The 15,995-nt window shown below is 43.4% G+C and overlaps 2 protein-coding genes across 3 annotated transcripts in view; one reads left to right on the top strand and one right to left on the bottom strand.

Annotated features, from left to right (window-relative positions):
• mrpl4 (mitochondrial ribosomal protein L4) overlaps positions 1-8,844 on the top strand; it is a 31,432-nt gene extending 22,588 nt beyond the window's left edge. Inside the window, exons 5-9 of the mRNA XM_083634753.1 lie at positions 502-619; positions 1,553-1,659; positions 6,095-6,204; positions 6,996-7,069; positions 8,589-8,844. Of these exons, the coding sequence (XP_083490879.1) occupies positions 502-619; positions 1,553-1,659; positions 6,095-6,204; positions 6,996-7,069; positions 8,589-8,734 (555 nt within the window). The 3' untranslated portion in view covers positions 8,735-8,844. The remainder of the gene's footprint in view (positions 1-501; positions 620-1,552; positions 1,660-6,094; positions 6,205-6,995; positions 7,070-8,588) is intronic.
• The window catches only part of hyls1 (HYLS1 centriolar and ciliogenesis associated), a 33,895-nt gene continuing 26,681 nt past the window's right edge, over positions 8,782-15,995 (bottom strand). For both annotated transcript variants that reach the window (XM_083634751.1, XM_083634752.1), the window contains exons 9-13: positions 12,908-12,953; positions 12,762-12,813; positions 12,101-12,182; positions 11,446-11,472; positions 8,782-9,011 (exon numbers count right to left, since the gene is read on the bottom strand). In XM_083634751.1, coding sequence (XP_083490877.1) covers positions 8,877-9,011; positions 11,446-11,472; positions 12,101-12,182; positions 12,762-12,813; positions 12,908-12,953 — 342 coding nt within the window. In that variant the 3' untranslated portion in view covers positions 8,782-8,876. The remainder of the gene's footprint in view (positions 9,012-11,445; positions 11,473-12,100; positions 12,183-12,761; positions 12,814-12,907; positions 12,954-15,995) is intronic.

The following is a 15,995-nucleotide window of genomic DNA, read 5'->3' as shown; positions in this document are numbered from 1 at the left end:
GCAGGGATAGCCACCATGAGCAGGGATAGCCACCATGAGCAGGGATAGCCACCATGAGCAGGGATAGCCACCATGAGCAGAGATAGCCACCATGAGCAGAGATAGCCACCATGAGCAGGGATAGCCACCATGAGCAGGGATAGCCACCATGAGCAGGGATAGCCACCATGAGCAGAGATAGCCACCATGAGCAGGGATAGCCACCATGAGCAGGGATAGCCACCATGAGCAGGGATAGCCACCATGAGCAGAGATAGCCACCATGAGCAGAGATAGCCACCATGAGCAGGGATAGCCACCATGAGCAGGGATAGCCACCATGAGCAGGGATAGCCACCATGAGCAGGGATAGCCACCATGAGCAGGGATAGCCACCATGAGCAGGGATAGCCACCATGACTGAACAGACAGAGAGAAGAGAAACTCAAACTGCAGCAGCAGGAAACCCAAGCTCCGCCCACATGGTTTGATGAACAGGTGATCTGTGTCTTGTCCTCTCAGAGCCACGCAAACACCAAGGTGAGGTCAGAGGTCAGAGGCGGAGGCAGGAAACCATGGAGACAGAAAGGAAGTGGAAGAGCTCGCCATGGCAGCATCAGATCGCCCATATGGAGAGGAGGTGCAAAAGCTTATATATTTTATCTGGTGATTTTTCTTTTCTTCTTTGGTGGAATGCTCTTATAGCTTCTCATTTTTTCATCTCAATCTATTTTTTTTTCATCTCATTCTATTCGTTTTATCCCCCCCCCCCCCCCCCCCACACACGCACTTAACTCATTCCCCGACATTGACGTGATATCACGTCTTTTCACCGCCCTGTGATAGATGGCGCTCTTGGCCACCTTATGAAGTGGTACCATACTCGTATATTCCTCCGCAAGCCATAGTTATTTGTTTACCCTCGGGCTCGGGCTCGGGCTCGGCGCGTCGTGACAGTCACTCAACGCTGGAGGATTTCTTTCACTAGAAGCATGGTAAACGCACACCAATCACTTCTCCTGTCACTTAGATTAGTAATCCGCGTTGTGAACCGTCACATAGTGTAAATTTCAGCCGTCAAATATGCCCCCAGACCTCCATAGATTGAGTACCAGGAGGCACCAGACCTCCATAGATTGAGTACCAGGAGGCACCAGACCTCCATAGATTGAGTACCAGGAAGCACCAGACCCACGGGGAAGATGAGAGCGTGCCCCGCCGCCCCGGGGGTGAATTTCTCACTCGTTTCGCTGCACAAAAAGGCATTTTCTCAGCTTCCTGGTGAGACAGAGACAGAGACAGGTCTTTTTTGGTGAAAATGACCTACATTCAAGTGTCGATAACTAAAGAACGGAAGAAGGCAGAAAACAAACTTTTTTCCTCCCATGAAAGTAGAGGCTTTCTTCCGTCTTTCGGGATATTTGGTGTTTACATCGTCATAGAAGAAAATCTTCTGTGGCTCGTGGAAAAAATCACTGAAAAAGGTCAGAAACCCTGGCGAGGAATGAGTTAAGTATCATCAGTGCACAGCAGTGATCAGGAGAACTCTTAACATGTTTAATGCGTCTTCCAGGCGGAGTGTGTCATGGACCCAGAGGCCCCACCAGTTATTACTACATGTTGCCCATGAAGGTTCGAGTGCAAGGACTCAAAGTAGCACTCAGCTCCAAGATGAGTCAGGTGACTGAAACCCCCAAATCATTTCAACTCATTTCACTTGGCGCTGCACGGTATAAAATGAATATCAATTGTGATACATGTGGACACAGCTTTTCCTAATTCATGTCTCCGTTACAAATGTAAAGAAAAGAATATAGCCGCAAGCGGCGATGGGCGGGGTTCAAGCCTTGCGCAGATGACAAAGCTTCTGATTCTGACTAGGACATCCTCCTTGATATATCTGACAAGTTTCGCGATCATTGGACAAACAGGTGTGGAGTTACAGCCTTTTTTTATGTTAAGCCACGCCCATTTCTGGCGTTTATGGCGCCCCCTTTTGGTCGAATTGCACAAAATTTGACACACATGGTCTAGGATGGTCTCCGAAGACCTCCTGCAAGTTTCGTGAAGATTCCTTAATCGGTCATGAAGTTATGACAATTTAGCTGTGAGGCCACGCCCTCTCACAACTTTAACGATCAATATCTCCGAAACTAAAGTAGATTTCAAAAATTCCAAATTCAGGATTGTAGAGCTTGCTCCATAGATGCTTCCTGTCGATTCTAGTGGAAATCGGTCCAACGGTCTAGGAGGAGATGCAAAAAATGTGTTTTCCAAACTTTTCCAAATATCTCAAAAACTTTCCAGGCGGACATTGAGGGTCCTTATGGCAAATGTGTAGAGCAGGTCCACCTGAACATCTGGAAAAAAAAAGTTTGAAAATCGGACCAACGGCGTGGAAGTTAAGGCCTTTAACGTAAAACCGTCGATTATAGCGCCACCTTCAGGCCGATTCGAAAAATCTTTTTTGAGCACCTACCAGCCAACACTATCTGTCATCTGGCCAGGTTTCAGCTCTCTACCATTTACCAACTCACGGGAATTTGCGTTGGGGCAGATGAACAAGAATAATAATAAATATAGCCGCAAGCGGCGATGGGCGGGGTTCAAGCCTTGCGCAGATGACAAAGCTTCTGATTCTGACTAGGACATCCTCCTTGATATATCTGACAAGTTTCGCGATCATTGGACAAACAGGTGTGGAGTTACAGCCTTTTTTATGTTAAGCCACGCCCATTTCTGGCGTTTATGGCGCCCCCTTTTGGGCGAATTGCACAAAATTTGACACACATGGTCTAGGATGGTCTCCGAAGACCTCCTGCAAGTTTCGTGAAGATTCCTTAATCGGTCATGAAGTTATGACAATTTAGCTGTGAGGCCACGCCCTCTCACAACTTTAACGATCAATATCTCCGAAACTAAAGTAGATTTCAAAAATTCCAAATTCAGGATTGTAGAGCTTGCTCCATAGATGCTTCCTGTCGATTCTAGTGGAAATCGGTCCAACGGTCTAGGAGGAGATGCAAAAAATGTGTTTTCCAAACTTTTCCAAATATCTCAAAAACTTTCCAGGCGGACATTGAGTGTCCTTATGGCAAATTTGTAGAGCAGGTCCACCTGAACATCTGGAAAAAAAAAGTTTGAAAATCGGACCAACGGCGTGGAAGTTATGGCCTTTAACGTAAAACCGTCGATTATAGCGCCACCTTCAGGCCGATTCGAAAAATCTTTTTTGAGCACCTACCTGCCAACAATATCTGTCATTGGGCCAAATGTCAGGTCTCTACCATTTACCAACTCACGGGAATTTGCATCGGGGCAGATGAAAAAGAAGAAGAATAATAATAATAAACCAGCACAAAAACAATAGGGTTTCAGCCCCTTCGGGGCTTGAACCCCTAATAATAAATATAGCCGCAAGCGGCGATGGGCGGGGTTCAAGCCTTGCGCAGATGACAAACCTTCTGATTCTGACTAGGACATCCTCCTTGATATATCTGCCAAGTTTCGCGATCATTGGACAAACAGGTGTGGAGTTACAGCCTTTTTTATGTTAAGCCACGCCCATTTCTGGCGTTTATGGCGCCCCCTTTTGGTGGAATTGCACCAAATTTGACACACATGGTCTGGGATGGTCTCCGAAGACCTCATGCAAGTTTCGTGAAGATTCCTTAATCGGTCATGAAGTTATGACAATTTAGCTGTGAGGCCACGCCCCTCTCAACTTTAACGATCAATATCTCCAAAACTAAAGTAGCTTTCAAAAATCCACCAATCACGATTGTAGAGCTTGCTCCATAGATGCTTCCTGGCGATGGTGGTGCAAATCGGTCCAACGGTCTAGGAGGAGATGTCAAAAATGTGTTTTCCAAACTTTTCCAAATATCTCAAAAACTTTCCAGGCGGACATTGAGGGTCCTTATGGCAAATTTGTAGAGCAGGTCCACCTGAACATCTGGAAAAAAAAAGTTTGAAAATCGGACCAACGGCGTGGAAGTTATGGCCTTTAACGTAAAACCGTCGATTATAGCGCCACCTTCAGGCCGATTCGAAAAATCTTTCTTGAGCAGCTACCAGCCAACAATATCTGTCATTGGGCCAAATGTCAGGTCTCTACCATTTACCAACTCACGGGAATTTGCGTCGGGGCAGATGAACAATAATAACGAGAATAATAATAAACCGGGTGAAAAACAATAGGGTTTCAGCCCCTTCAGGGCTTGAACCCCTAATAATAATAAACCGGCACAAAAACAATAGGGTTTCAGCCCCTTCAGGGCTTGAACTCCTAAAAATGTGAACTGCCAATCAGGGCTCGAGTTAGGTGGCGGCTTAGCTCCCGTAAGGAAGTGTCTGTGAGCACCGGTGTTGGGCAAGTTACCTGGGAAATGTAATTACCGGTAGTTACTGATTACTCCTTAAAAAAACAAGTTACTTTACCGATTGCTTTTTCAAAAGTAATCAGATTACAGTAGTAACACGTTACTGCCCCAACAATGGTGAGCACCCATGAAAGTAGTAAAAACATCCATCTGTGGGCGTCACTAATACATTACAACAACCGTTATTTTAATGACAAATAATGCTTTTTTCTAGGGATGTTCGATATTGGCTTTTTTACCGATATCCGATATCCGATAATGTCCAACTCTTAATTTCTGATACCGATATCAACCGATATCAACCGATACCGATATAAGCGGGCTTTTTTTCCACCAAAATTTCACGTAACAAGTTACATAATGTAGCTTAATGTAGCTGAAGAGTTTAATATATAATATGCATGTTGTGTTAAAGTTGTAAGTGTTAGAGAAGCGAGCTTGTGACCAGAAGGTCGTCGGTTCAATCCCCGGGGCCGGCAGGATAAATCTGGGTGGGGAAAGTGAAAAGGCAGCGCTTGCCCCTCCCTCATTACCACCACTGAGGTGCCCTTGAGCAAGGCCCTTAACCCCAACTGCTCCAGTGGAGCTGCTCAGTGGCCAGCAGATCAGACTGTGGTTGTACTGGTCAGCTTCCAGGTATGAATGTGTGTGTGAATGTGAACAGGGCACTCCTGAAAAAGAGAGCATTGCTCTCAGTGAGACTCCCCCTGTATTTAAAAAAAAAATATCGGCATGAAAACCGATACCGATATTTTCCGATATCGATTTTTTTATGCTAATATCGGCCGATAATATCGGTAGGCCGATAATATCGGACATCCCTACTTTTTTCTATGTAATGAGTAGCCTATTAGCCTATTTAAGTTAACGAGATAAAAAGGCCAAAAGAAACATGTTTTCCAAATGAACTTAATAAGTGCCATTTTCTCTCGTCAAGTGTTGATGAGCAGTAGCTATCTCTCTCACTCTTATAACTGACCGCACCAACACCGCCGTCCGCACACGTCAATGTGTGTGTGATGTCTCTCCCTTGCAACCAACCCCCCCGTACGCCTATAATATATATTATAGGCGTATAATATATATTATAATATATATTATATAATATTATATATTATAATATATATTGGTTATTTTAGAGATCCCCCACAAAGCTGATTATAGAGCTCAACAGGCTGGTGACTTTTTGTGACGTAATTTGCCCCGGAAGTAAGTTCCGCATTTTCTCCATAGACATTTCCATAAATCCAAATATAACAAGTTTTAAGCATGGTTTTTAAGGCTCGAACCAAGCCAACACGTGATCCAGAGGATCTTGAGTGGCCATAAAACATTTGGTTTAAGCGAGAAAACAAAAAATAACAATGGGGGGGGGGGGGTTATTTTTTTATTTATTTTTCCCCCAAAATTTTCCCTGTTATTTTTTTTTTCCACATTTCCGGGGAAAATTACGTCACGAAAAGTCACGTGCCTGTGGAGCTCTGTAACTGGAACCCTGCTGCCAATGCTTGGAATGTATCGGTAAGATTTTCCCTAATGCACATGTGTTAGACTAGTAGTGATTATACACGCCAGCAGAGCCTTGTTTAGGAAGCTGTCCGTAACACTTTTCCCCCGTAAAATAAAAACGATTGCTTTGATATTTTCTGAAATGTTCATATTTTTCTATTGAATCCACTCCCCCCCCTTCCGGCTGGAGTGTCGATGTCTTTCTGAAGTGTTTTCTTTTCCAGGATTATCTTTACATTGTGGACTCCCTGAACATCCCCACGCCTGACTCCCAGTACCTACTGGAGCTCATCAGACACAGACACTGGGGACAATCTGTGCTCATGGTGGATGTGTAAGTATCAACAAGGTTCCCGTGCAGCTTAGCAAAGGAAGGATTTTAAACATGGATATATGTTTTAAAAAATATGGAAAACTATATATATATATATATTTTTAATAAGTTTCACAACAACCATGCTGCTAACTGCTTGAGGGGGCTTATGTATGCAACTTAACATGTAGTAAAACCAATAGTTACTGAGATGTAAAGCAGTTGGCAGTGGTGGCCTAAAGGTTAGAGAAGCGAGCTTGTGACGGGAAGGTCGTCGGTTCAATCCCCGAGACTGGCGGGATAAATCTGGGTGTGGGAAGTGAGCATGCAGTGTTTGCCCCTCCCTCATTACCACCACTGAGGTGCCCTTGAGCAAGGCCCTTAAACCCAACCGCTCCAGTGGAGCTGCTCAGTGGCCAGCAGATCAGACTGTGGCTGTACTGGTCAGCTTTCCAGGTGCGAATGTGAACAGGGTGCTTCCTGAAAAAGAGAGCATTGCCCTCAGTGAGACTCTGTAGACCCTGTATAGACGGTTTTCACAGAATTGTGTTGCTAGGGAACAGTCTGGAATCTAGCTCATGTCCTGTCAGTTATTGCACTAGCAAACCCTGCAACAGGACGTAAGCTGGGGGAAATTGAGAACGTTGATGTTGTCGATTTGAAAGTCTATAAATAAAGGAGAAAGGAAGAACAACTCAAGCAATCGCTGTCTAGAAACTGATGGTGTAAAAAGTACGGAACTCTTGAGGATTTGTAGGAAGCAGCTAAAGTGATGAACTTCTCTCGGTGCTGAAGCTGTTTGTGGTTTTCAGAGGGGAGGAGCTTCCTGAGAACATCCTGCAGGCCACAGCCAGCCTGAAGACGGTCAACATCATTCCAGCCATCGGTAAGTCAACACCTCACTTGTCTATTTACAGCTGCTACAGCAGGTACCGCTTTTCAAAATCAGTTCAAAAAACAGTATTTATATTGCCAGAACATGTCAATGCTGCTTCAGTTGGAATTTAACCAATTTAAAAGACCTGGTCCAGTTAATAGTGGAAACCGACATGTAGTTACTATAGCCTATAGTTGCAAGCTACCTAATAAATAAGAAAAAAGACTAGACTAGAAAAAAACTAGAAAAATAAAGTTTTATTCAGATGTAATGCTTCCCAATCGGGGGAAAGGTATATGTCCAAAACCGTCAAACCAGTTATCACCAGAAACTTAAAGGGATACACCACTTTTTTGGAAGTTTAGCTCATTTGTCACACCCCCCCCACATAACCAAGATACACCATGCCTTACCGGCACTGTCCGCTCAGTTTACAGTGAGCTACAGTCATGAAGTTAGTAATTATCGCCATAGAATGGAGGCTAATGGTACAGCTGTAAAAAATCTGCCAAAATAGACATCTCACGGCGCCAAAATACATGTTGTCCTTCAGGTACTCACCACACGATGAAATGTTAATCCAAAATGCACATAATTAGTCTTTTTGGAAGGAAAAGAGGTAGCCGGCACTACTTTCCAAACATGGCCGCCGACCTCTTCTCCATATATATATACAGTATATATATATATATATATATATATAAAAAAGCTTGGTCCTGATCATTCCTATCCACCTTATTTTTGAATGCCCCACATGTTCCCAAAAATAATTGTGGGAACAAGGTCCGGTTTAACATGACTCATTGTTGCAGCTTGCAACAATGAGTCATGCAGGCTTCTTCTGCAGCCTTTGTACTCGGCTGCAGACCCGAATTATAAACCGGAAGCTGGAGTCCGTTATAAAAGTTATAAATATAGTCACGTTATAAACAACTAACCAACGCTGCGGGTCCGTATGGAAACAGTGTTACTCGAAAAGTAAAGTAAAGTCTATTACGCTAGCCGTTAGCATTAGCCACAGTAGCCGACTACCCACAATGCATTACGTTATCCCAGCACCCGAACGACACGGCTGTAGAGCAGAATGGCTCTGCTGTAAAATCCTCATAGACGTTTTTTTGGTCAAGTTAAAACAGTGTAAAAATTACACCGGAAGCGGAAGAAGCACCCATCAGGCATCATGGTGGCAGCTAGAAATAAGGTGGATAGCTTATAGTGATCACTATAGGAGGAGTGCACTGTATATATATACACACACAATTACAGTATGCAATGTTTCCTTGGCAACCAAAGGATATGACCAAAAGTTCTGCCAATTTTTCTTTAGAGAAAACATGGAAGTGGCTTGTTTTCCCTACTTCTCTTTGAGTTTTGCCATATTATAAATCATTTGGACAGCTACGTTTGTGGCATCTCAGAGTAACCAACCAGGTGACTCGATGTAGGGAGGGAGTCAAATCTCAGCTGTGTGTGTTTTGACCCCAAATCTCAGCTGTGTGTTTTGACCCCATCTGATTTCCTCTGCCAGGCCTGAACGTGCACAGCATGCTGAAGCACGAGGCGCTCGTCCTCACGCTGGAGGCCGTCCGCTTTCTGGAGGACAAGCTGCTGTGGCACGACCAGCGCTACACCCCCCTGTACCCCTTCAAGCTGCCCTACGCTGACCTCCCATAGGCACTGTCCTGCAACCAAACCACATGTAACATAGTCAGCCTTTTTCATTGTGTCTTTATTATGTTTGACAACAACAACAACAAATCAATAAATTATGTCAGTGATCAAATTTAAAAAAATGCAAATCTTTATTCAAAAGTATCTAAAAAGGCATGTGGGGAGCCGAAGGCCGGAGGCCGTTGGCTAAATCATTCCTGATCTCCCAGCGGAGGGCGGAGCGCTTCTTCTCTGTCGGCACCACGTAGGCGTTGGGCACGAAGACCCTCCGAGGTTTAGGCTGCAACAGACACAAAGAAGTGTTGCTATCAGATGAACCGCATGTGACTTGTTTACTAGAGGTTTTTACAGCTGGGCAGGTTTCTGTGATGTTGTCCCACATTTTCACAAAACTTTCAACACCCAGAGACGTCATGTGACAACAGTCAACTAAAATGTCTTCTCAGTGATTCAAGATTTTTATTGTCACTCCGTAGTACAAGTATCACGTGTGAAATTATTGTGCTGTGGACTCCGTTTACAACATAAATATAACGGGGCATATGAGTGCAAAAACAACAAGAGACACAACAAGCAATAAGGCAGTAGAGTGATAAGACAAGTCAGAGACAGTGGCATATTCACTGCACATAGGTGCACATGGCATGTGCATACTTTAGACGTACTTAAACATAAAAAAAAAAAAGTGGCATTTTCACTGCACATAGGTGTGGTGTGGTCAAGAGGTTCAGCCAGTTTAGGACACCACTTGGGATTTAATTCTCACAAGCCATTTTTTGCAAGTCCAAGTCTCAAGTCTTTGAGCTAGCGTCCAAGTCAAGTCTCAAAGTTCTCAAAGTCAAAATAGGCCAGGAACGAGTCCCAGATAACTAGAAAACCTCCCCAACGAATTGGTCCCCTGGAACCCGAGTCTCCCCATATGCACAACCGAGGCCATGTCCGTCAGCCACAGCTGAAAAGAAGGTGGAGAGGAGGACTTCCATTCCTTCAGAATTAGTTTCTTGGCAACAGACATCCCCTGTGTCAAAGACTGCTGCACGGCCGTTGGGGAGGAGCAAAGAGGACTCCGAGCAGCCGAAGATGGCGAGTTCCGCCACCGGTTGAAGGGTTATTTTGTAGGCCTTAGAGTACCAGTCAAATATTTTGGCCCAGAATCCGGACGGTGAAGGGCAAAGCTAAAAAGCATGAGACAGTGACACCCGACACCTATCACATAGTGGCGAGACAGAAGGACATATCTTGTATAACCTATGCTTGGAATAATGAAGACGGTGAACAACTTTAAATTGGATCAGCTGGTGTCCGCTATTAACCGAGCAGAGCTGGACCACAGACAGACTCCTGTCCCATATGATTTCAGATAGATCAACACCAAGTTCCTCCTGCCACGCCTCTCTGATCCTCTCAGTGGGGGCCTTAATGCAATCGTCGAACAAACACACACACCTAGAAATAAGATGCCTGGAGTTGGGAGGGCTCAACAAAACTTCAGAAAAAGCATGTTCATTTGGGAGAACTTCAAAATCGTGAATCTTGGATCGGACATAAGTCTCAAGTCTTTGCTTTCTGGAGGATGGAGTTCAAGTCAAGTCTCAAGTCTGAGCTAGAGTCCAAGTCAAGTCTCAAGTCTTTTAGCAATAGTCCGGTCTGCTTAGAACACTGCATAGTTAAAACTAAGGAATTCAAAGCATGTACTATATTATCCTCACTCCTTTATCTATTAGCATACAGTATCTGCATTGATTAGTTGAACTTATTATTATTAGTAGACCTTTCCTTAATGATAATACACACAAAAATAAAGCTTGTTCACAAGTCTCAAATCTCAAGTCATAAGTCACTGACTACGTTTACATTCACACAATATTCCACTATTATTCGGAAAATGACAATATTCTGAATTTGATAAGGGTCATGTAAACAGCATATTCCAGTAGCATTTTCCGAATTTGGCCGTTTTCCAAATTTAGCATTTTCAGATTAAGACATCTGGGTTATTCCAGTATTATTTAGGTTTTAGGAGGATTCGTTGATCATGTATACAGCGCATTCAGAATATGCGTCTCAATCAGGGTTTTTAACTGCAGTTTGCGACGCATGTCGCAGCTGTTTGTGGTCAGCTGATGTGTGCTAGAAAGCACTAGAGGCGATATAATAATATAATCCATCATCTCTGGCATGCGAAAAGAAAAGCCGACATTTCCGATCGGGTGGAGATGAGAAACATCGATTTAAAGAGAGAGATATTTAAAGAGTGTGGTGACCACGGAAGTCCAAAATGCTTGCGAGCCTGCGAGGTAATAATGTAGGCTACTAGCCTACTTTTTATGAAAGACTTGGATGTGCAAATATCGCAACGCCAAACTTTCCAGCAGCAAAGCTCCTGAAATGGACCAAGTGATGCTGGTAAGAATAGCGCTGCTCTGTTTATTCTCAACAGTAAAACTCCTACCTACCTGTATCTCTCTCTCTCCCCTCCTCCCTCACGTGTCGGGGAGGGCGAGCTACGGCTGCATGTAAACAGGAATATTAGTGGATTATTCATTTACGGTCGTCGGAATATTGTCATTTTCCGAATATGGGCGAAAACCGGAATATTGTGTGCATGAAAACGTAGTCACTGTGTGTACTCAAGTCCAAGTCCCCATCTCTGGATTTAGGCTGAACATCCTGCCTTGTGCAGCTTGAAGTACAATACGTAGGTCAATACTTACTGCTGGAGGTTGGTATGCCAGCCGTTCCTGAGAAAGAAAGCAGAATACATTGTGAAGCAACAACAGAATAACAAGTCGCCGTGTTCAACATGAGTTAGAATCGAGAGGCGTCCTTAAAACCAAAACTAGTTTACATTTCTTTTGAAACAATAAATGCAATAGTAGAATAAGTGACAATTGCTAGATGGCCAAGATTTCCCACAACAACCAAAGACACATTTGACAAAAAGTAAGCTTAGCTTAGCTAAACTTGTGCAAAGAACACATGGAGGTTTTGGAAACGAGCGCACCTTACATCGTGGGATGGGCTTAAAGGGGCGGTTCTCAAAGTGGGGGTCCGGGGACCCCCAGGGGTCCTTGAGGGGGTTCCAGGGGGTCCCCAGCAAAAAGGGGCATCATTTATTTTGACTATAATTCCATCCATAAGCAACGCAATGACAGAATGTATCACTATTTTGGTCATGGGTTTCATACTTTATCTGTAATAAAACTTCTAAAAGCAGAAACTGTATCAAATCCAAGGTCTAATAATTTGTGTCAGTTTAGGGGTCCTTTACGTGGAAATGTTTGAGAACCACTGGCTTAAAGGACTCAATATAATGTCCAAATCTAAGTATAACACAAAACACAACGTTGAAACAAAGTTTTTGCGTACCCTGATCTCTCTGTGCAGGGCTCTCCTGTCCCTTTCTCCTGGAGGCTTAAACACATCCCACAGTTGTTTATAGTGGAAATACCTGTAAATACAAGAACCACGTTATACAAACTCTGCATTAACACAATGAAAACCAGTGTTTTCTCCTACCATTCTACAGGCCTGGCAGGCCCGCCAGGCCAGGAAAAAGATTGCTTTTTTTTTTAAAGATATTTTTTCTGCTCTCCCCAAAATTTCAATAAACCTTTATGGCATATTATTACAATACAACAATACTGGTGTTGACAGTAATAGAAGATGCCAAATCATTCAAAAACAATAAGCATTTTGCTTTTAGGAGCATTGTGCCAGCGTGCGGCGCTGTTCCAAAACGTGTCGATGTGTGTCGTTGCCTGGGAAACGCACATCCCATAATACAACTGTTCGCCACGCATTTCACAATAGTACGATGATACTTGGGGATGCCGTTGCGAACGTAGATGCGAACAGGTCAGCTCAAAGTTTAGCGTTGCCAGCGAGGGCCCCCGCCGTTGCGGGCGCGGGTACGTTTTCGAAATCCCTCCAGGCCTGAACATTTTTCTAAGGGTAACACTGAAAACCATGGACATTTTCTTTGCCGTTTTTATCTACTGTATACCATTCTTTAAGGTTTGTTACTCACTTGGCCACCGGGTCGCTCTTCTTTAAGGTTTGTTGACGCGCTGGGCGGATGACTGAAACAACAATGGATTAGTGGATTATGAAATATGAACCGGTTTGTTAATTATCACCATGAAAACATCAATATGCAAAATGCTGTTTACTTACAGGACTTGGGTCTGGGCCTGAGGTCACTGTCACTTCGCGACCGAGCCTGTCGACGAAATGACATGACACAATACTTTAATTCATGCAAGTGGTTTGGTTTGGTACTGCAGGTGGGCTGCCAGGAGCAAAAAATAAAAAGATTTGCTGACGTTTTTGGACGAATGCAAACTACCAAAATGGACCGCACTTGACTAGAAAGCTTGGATAATACACTAAATCAATGTTTTTATGTTATACATCCTGGAATTTGTCACGAATGGCGTTAGCATACTCCATCCACACGCATACATGAAAGGGTTAGCGTTTGAGCCAACGCATTGTAACATTAACATTACTAATGTGATTTGGGTGATGTACCCCCCAAGCCTGCGAGCTTTCAAACCATGTCAGGTTCATTTGAATGCAATCTGCTAAAAGCGAAAGAAAATCGCAGTGCGTTGTTTGGAGAGTGGTAGGAAGGGAAATGCGTGTGCAGTTTCTTTTCAAACTCACCTGCCAAATCCCACTTCAACCCCTGTGCGCGCAAATATTTCTGATGAGTAAGGGGGAATTTTTATTTAGCAATCTTGCTTTTGGGTATTTTGCAGAACTTTTGTGCGTGGATGGATTGTTAATTTGCCCAAGTTCACATGCTCTGTTAATGAAATAAACATATATAAGGAAATACTTCATCTTAGTTGTGTGTGCTGATCAGAGTTGTGTTTAAAGGGGTGGGAGCGGAAGATTTTCAGATTTCAAAGTGGGCCATGACATTCTTAAAGCAAGACTAAACCCAAAAACACTTTTTTTTCAGCTTTTAACCTATATATGCCTTTTGGGGTGGTAAGCAATATATATGCCTTTTGGGGTGGTAACCAATATATATGCCTTTTGGGGTGGTAACCAATATATATGCCTTTTGGGGTGGTGTGTGAAGAATTCTGGTAAAAAAAATAAAAATTTGAGAACAAACTGATAATATTCCACAAGCTTTATCATTTTCAACAGCATAAGTGCCCTCTATGGGTTCACACTAGAGCCGACCGATACTGGATTTTTGAGGCCGACGCCGATATTAGGGAGTAAAGAAATTCCGATATCGATATATCGGCCGATATTCTTATATTATATACTGTATACACATTATATTACACAATTATTTTTGCAATGATCCCTCAAATATCAAACACTTGACAAAGACATGAGTTGACATGACTTGTGTGATATGTAATGTAGGCAGGCTACTTTATAGTTTAACAATAAACGTTATTGTCCAAACATCAATGCAACGAAACAGTAAACTTCACTGGGAATTTGATAATGATAAATAACTAGAAATAGAAAAACACAAATAGAACAAATATAAAATATAACTTGAGTTAAGAAAAAGAGATCAAAGATCAGATATACATAACATGCTGTCCATAACTTCAAAAATACAAAGAAAAAAAGATATCTGCAATATCGGCCGATACCGATATATCGGTCTGGCTCTAGCTCAAACCTGCTTTTTTGCAAAAGTGCTATGTCCTACTGGTGAAGCTTCCTCTGTCAGGTGAAAAGAAGCGGCTGGCTAACTGCCCATGTCTCGGAGGAAGCATGGAGCCAGTTTTGGCTCTTCCCAGATTGGCAGAGGGTGGAGCAGCAACCAGGATAAATAAAAATTAGCACTAACGGGGGATTAAAAATAAATAAAAAAAGAATGTTGCCCTCCAAAATGGTACAACCTGACGTCACGGTGTACTCGCCCCTTTCCCACGTTAGTTCACGCCAGAGCCATAATAGGAGAGTTGCAACATCTCCATTCGCTCCAATGGACCCATTTTTAGCGCAAGCCCTTTAACAGCACAATGCATCATGGGTAATCGCCTACTGTGGCGAATGTTAGCGGCTATTTAGCTATGTTACATGGCAGTAAAACTCCACTGAATGACCAAATTGATATAACCTTTAACCATTTCGAGTAACACTGTTTCCATACGGACCACCAGTGTTAGTTTGTTGTTTATAACGTGGCTATATTTATAACGTTCTCTATCTCTGATACACATTTCGATTTACGTGGGGAGGGGGGTGTAATTATTATCATTACCCATGGGAATGCATTTATCCATTGTTGAATAAAACTGTTATTATTAGTGGCCGGGCCAGCGAAGCGGCAGCGCCACTTATTGTATTTGCCTGTATTATTCTTCTTCCTCCCGGGAAGTTTATCTTCCCATGCATGAAAACTAACTTTGCACAAAGGTCCAGTCCCATGCCAAACGTCTTTGACACAAATTTGGGGCCAATAGTCCTAACGGTGGCACTACAGTGACCGTCTAAAGTTTAAAACTTAAAAAATTCATAAAAAATCAGGCATACGTGCTACGGCTTTGCAACTTTCACCGAAATGTGCGCCTAAATGAGGGGAAACTTTTGTACAATGCAACCTATGGCCAATTATGAAGTCTAAAGACCGCAAAACTGCAAAAACGAATTAAACGCTACTCCTCCCACATTTTTTCTTCAAACGACACCAAACTTCAGCATCTGCATCGTTAGACTGTTCTACACAAAAGTATCGAAACAGATTTTCGATCGGTCAAAAATTGAGCTCACAGTGCATCAAAACGTTGAATTCTGGCCCCGTGTATAGCCTAATTACCTTAATTACCTATGGCAATTAGGTTGTATTTGTGATGTCATCAGTCAGTCAAGCAATTGTGATGCCATCACTGAGCAGCCACTTTTTTGGCGCGTAATAACCCCCACAATTTCTGCGCCACATAGACATGCCCGAACTCAAAACATGCGGCTTATTGAGGACAGGTGTGCTATGACTTTTCTAAGGGTTTGGTCAAGCGGTTTGGCACTTCTTTTGAATGGACCCAGACCCGGCCGGGTCCGGGTCGGAACCTCGGGTATTCGGGGGGTCGGGCATACCCGAAGACCTCTAGCTCAAAGCCTTGAGACTTGCCCGGCCACGACCCATTGCTGCGCAGCAGCTATAATTTAACTTTTAATCAACTATTCATTAATTAGCATATTGCAGACAGTGTGGCGCTGATGGCTCAGTGCTGTGAGAAGGCACTATTTGGCCTCTGTATTGTTCGCGGTGGGCCATGAA

Source organism: Poromitra crassiceps (genome assembly GCF_964638095.1).
Source record: "Poromitra crassiceps genome assembly, chromosome: 4".
In the NCBI taxonomy this organism is placed as follows: Eukaryota; Metazoa; Chordata; class Actinopteri; order Beryciformes; family Melamphaidae; genus Poromitra; species Poromitra crassiceps.
Note: the sequence above shows the minus strand (reverse complement) of the source record. Positions and strands in the feature narration are given on the sequence as shown.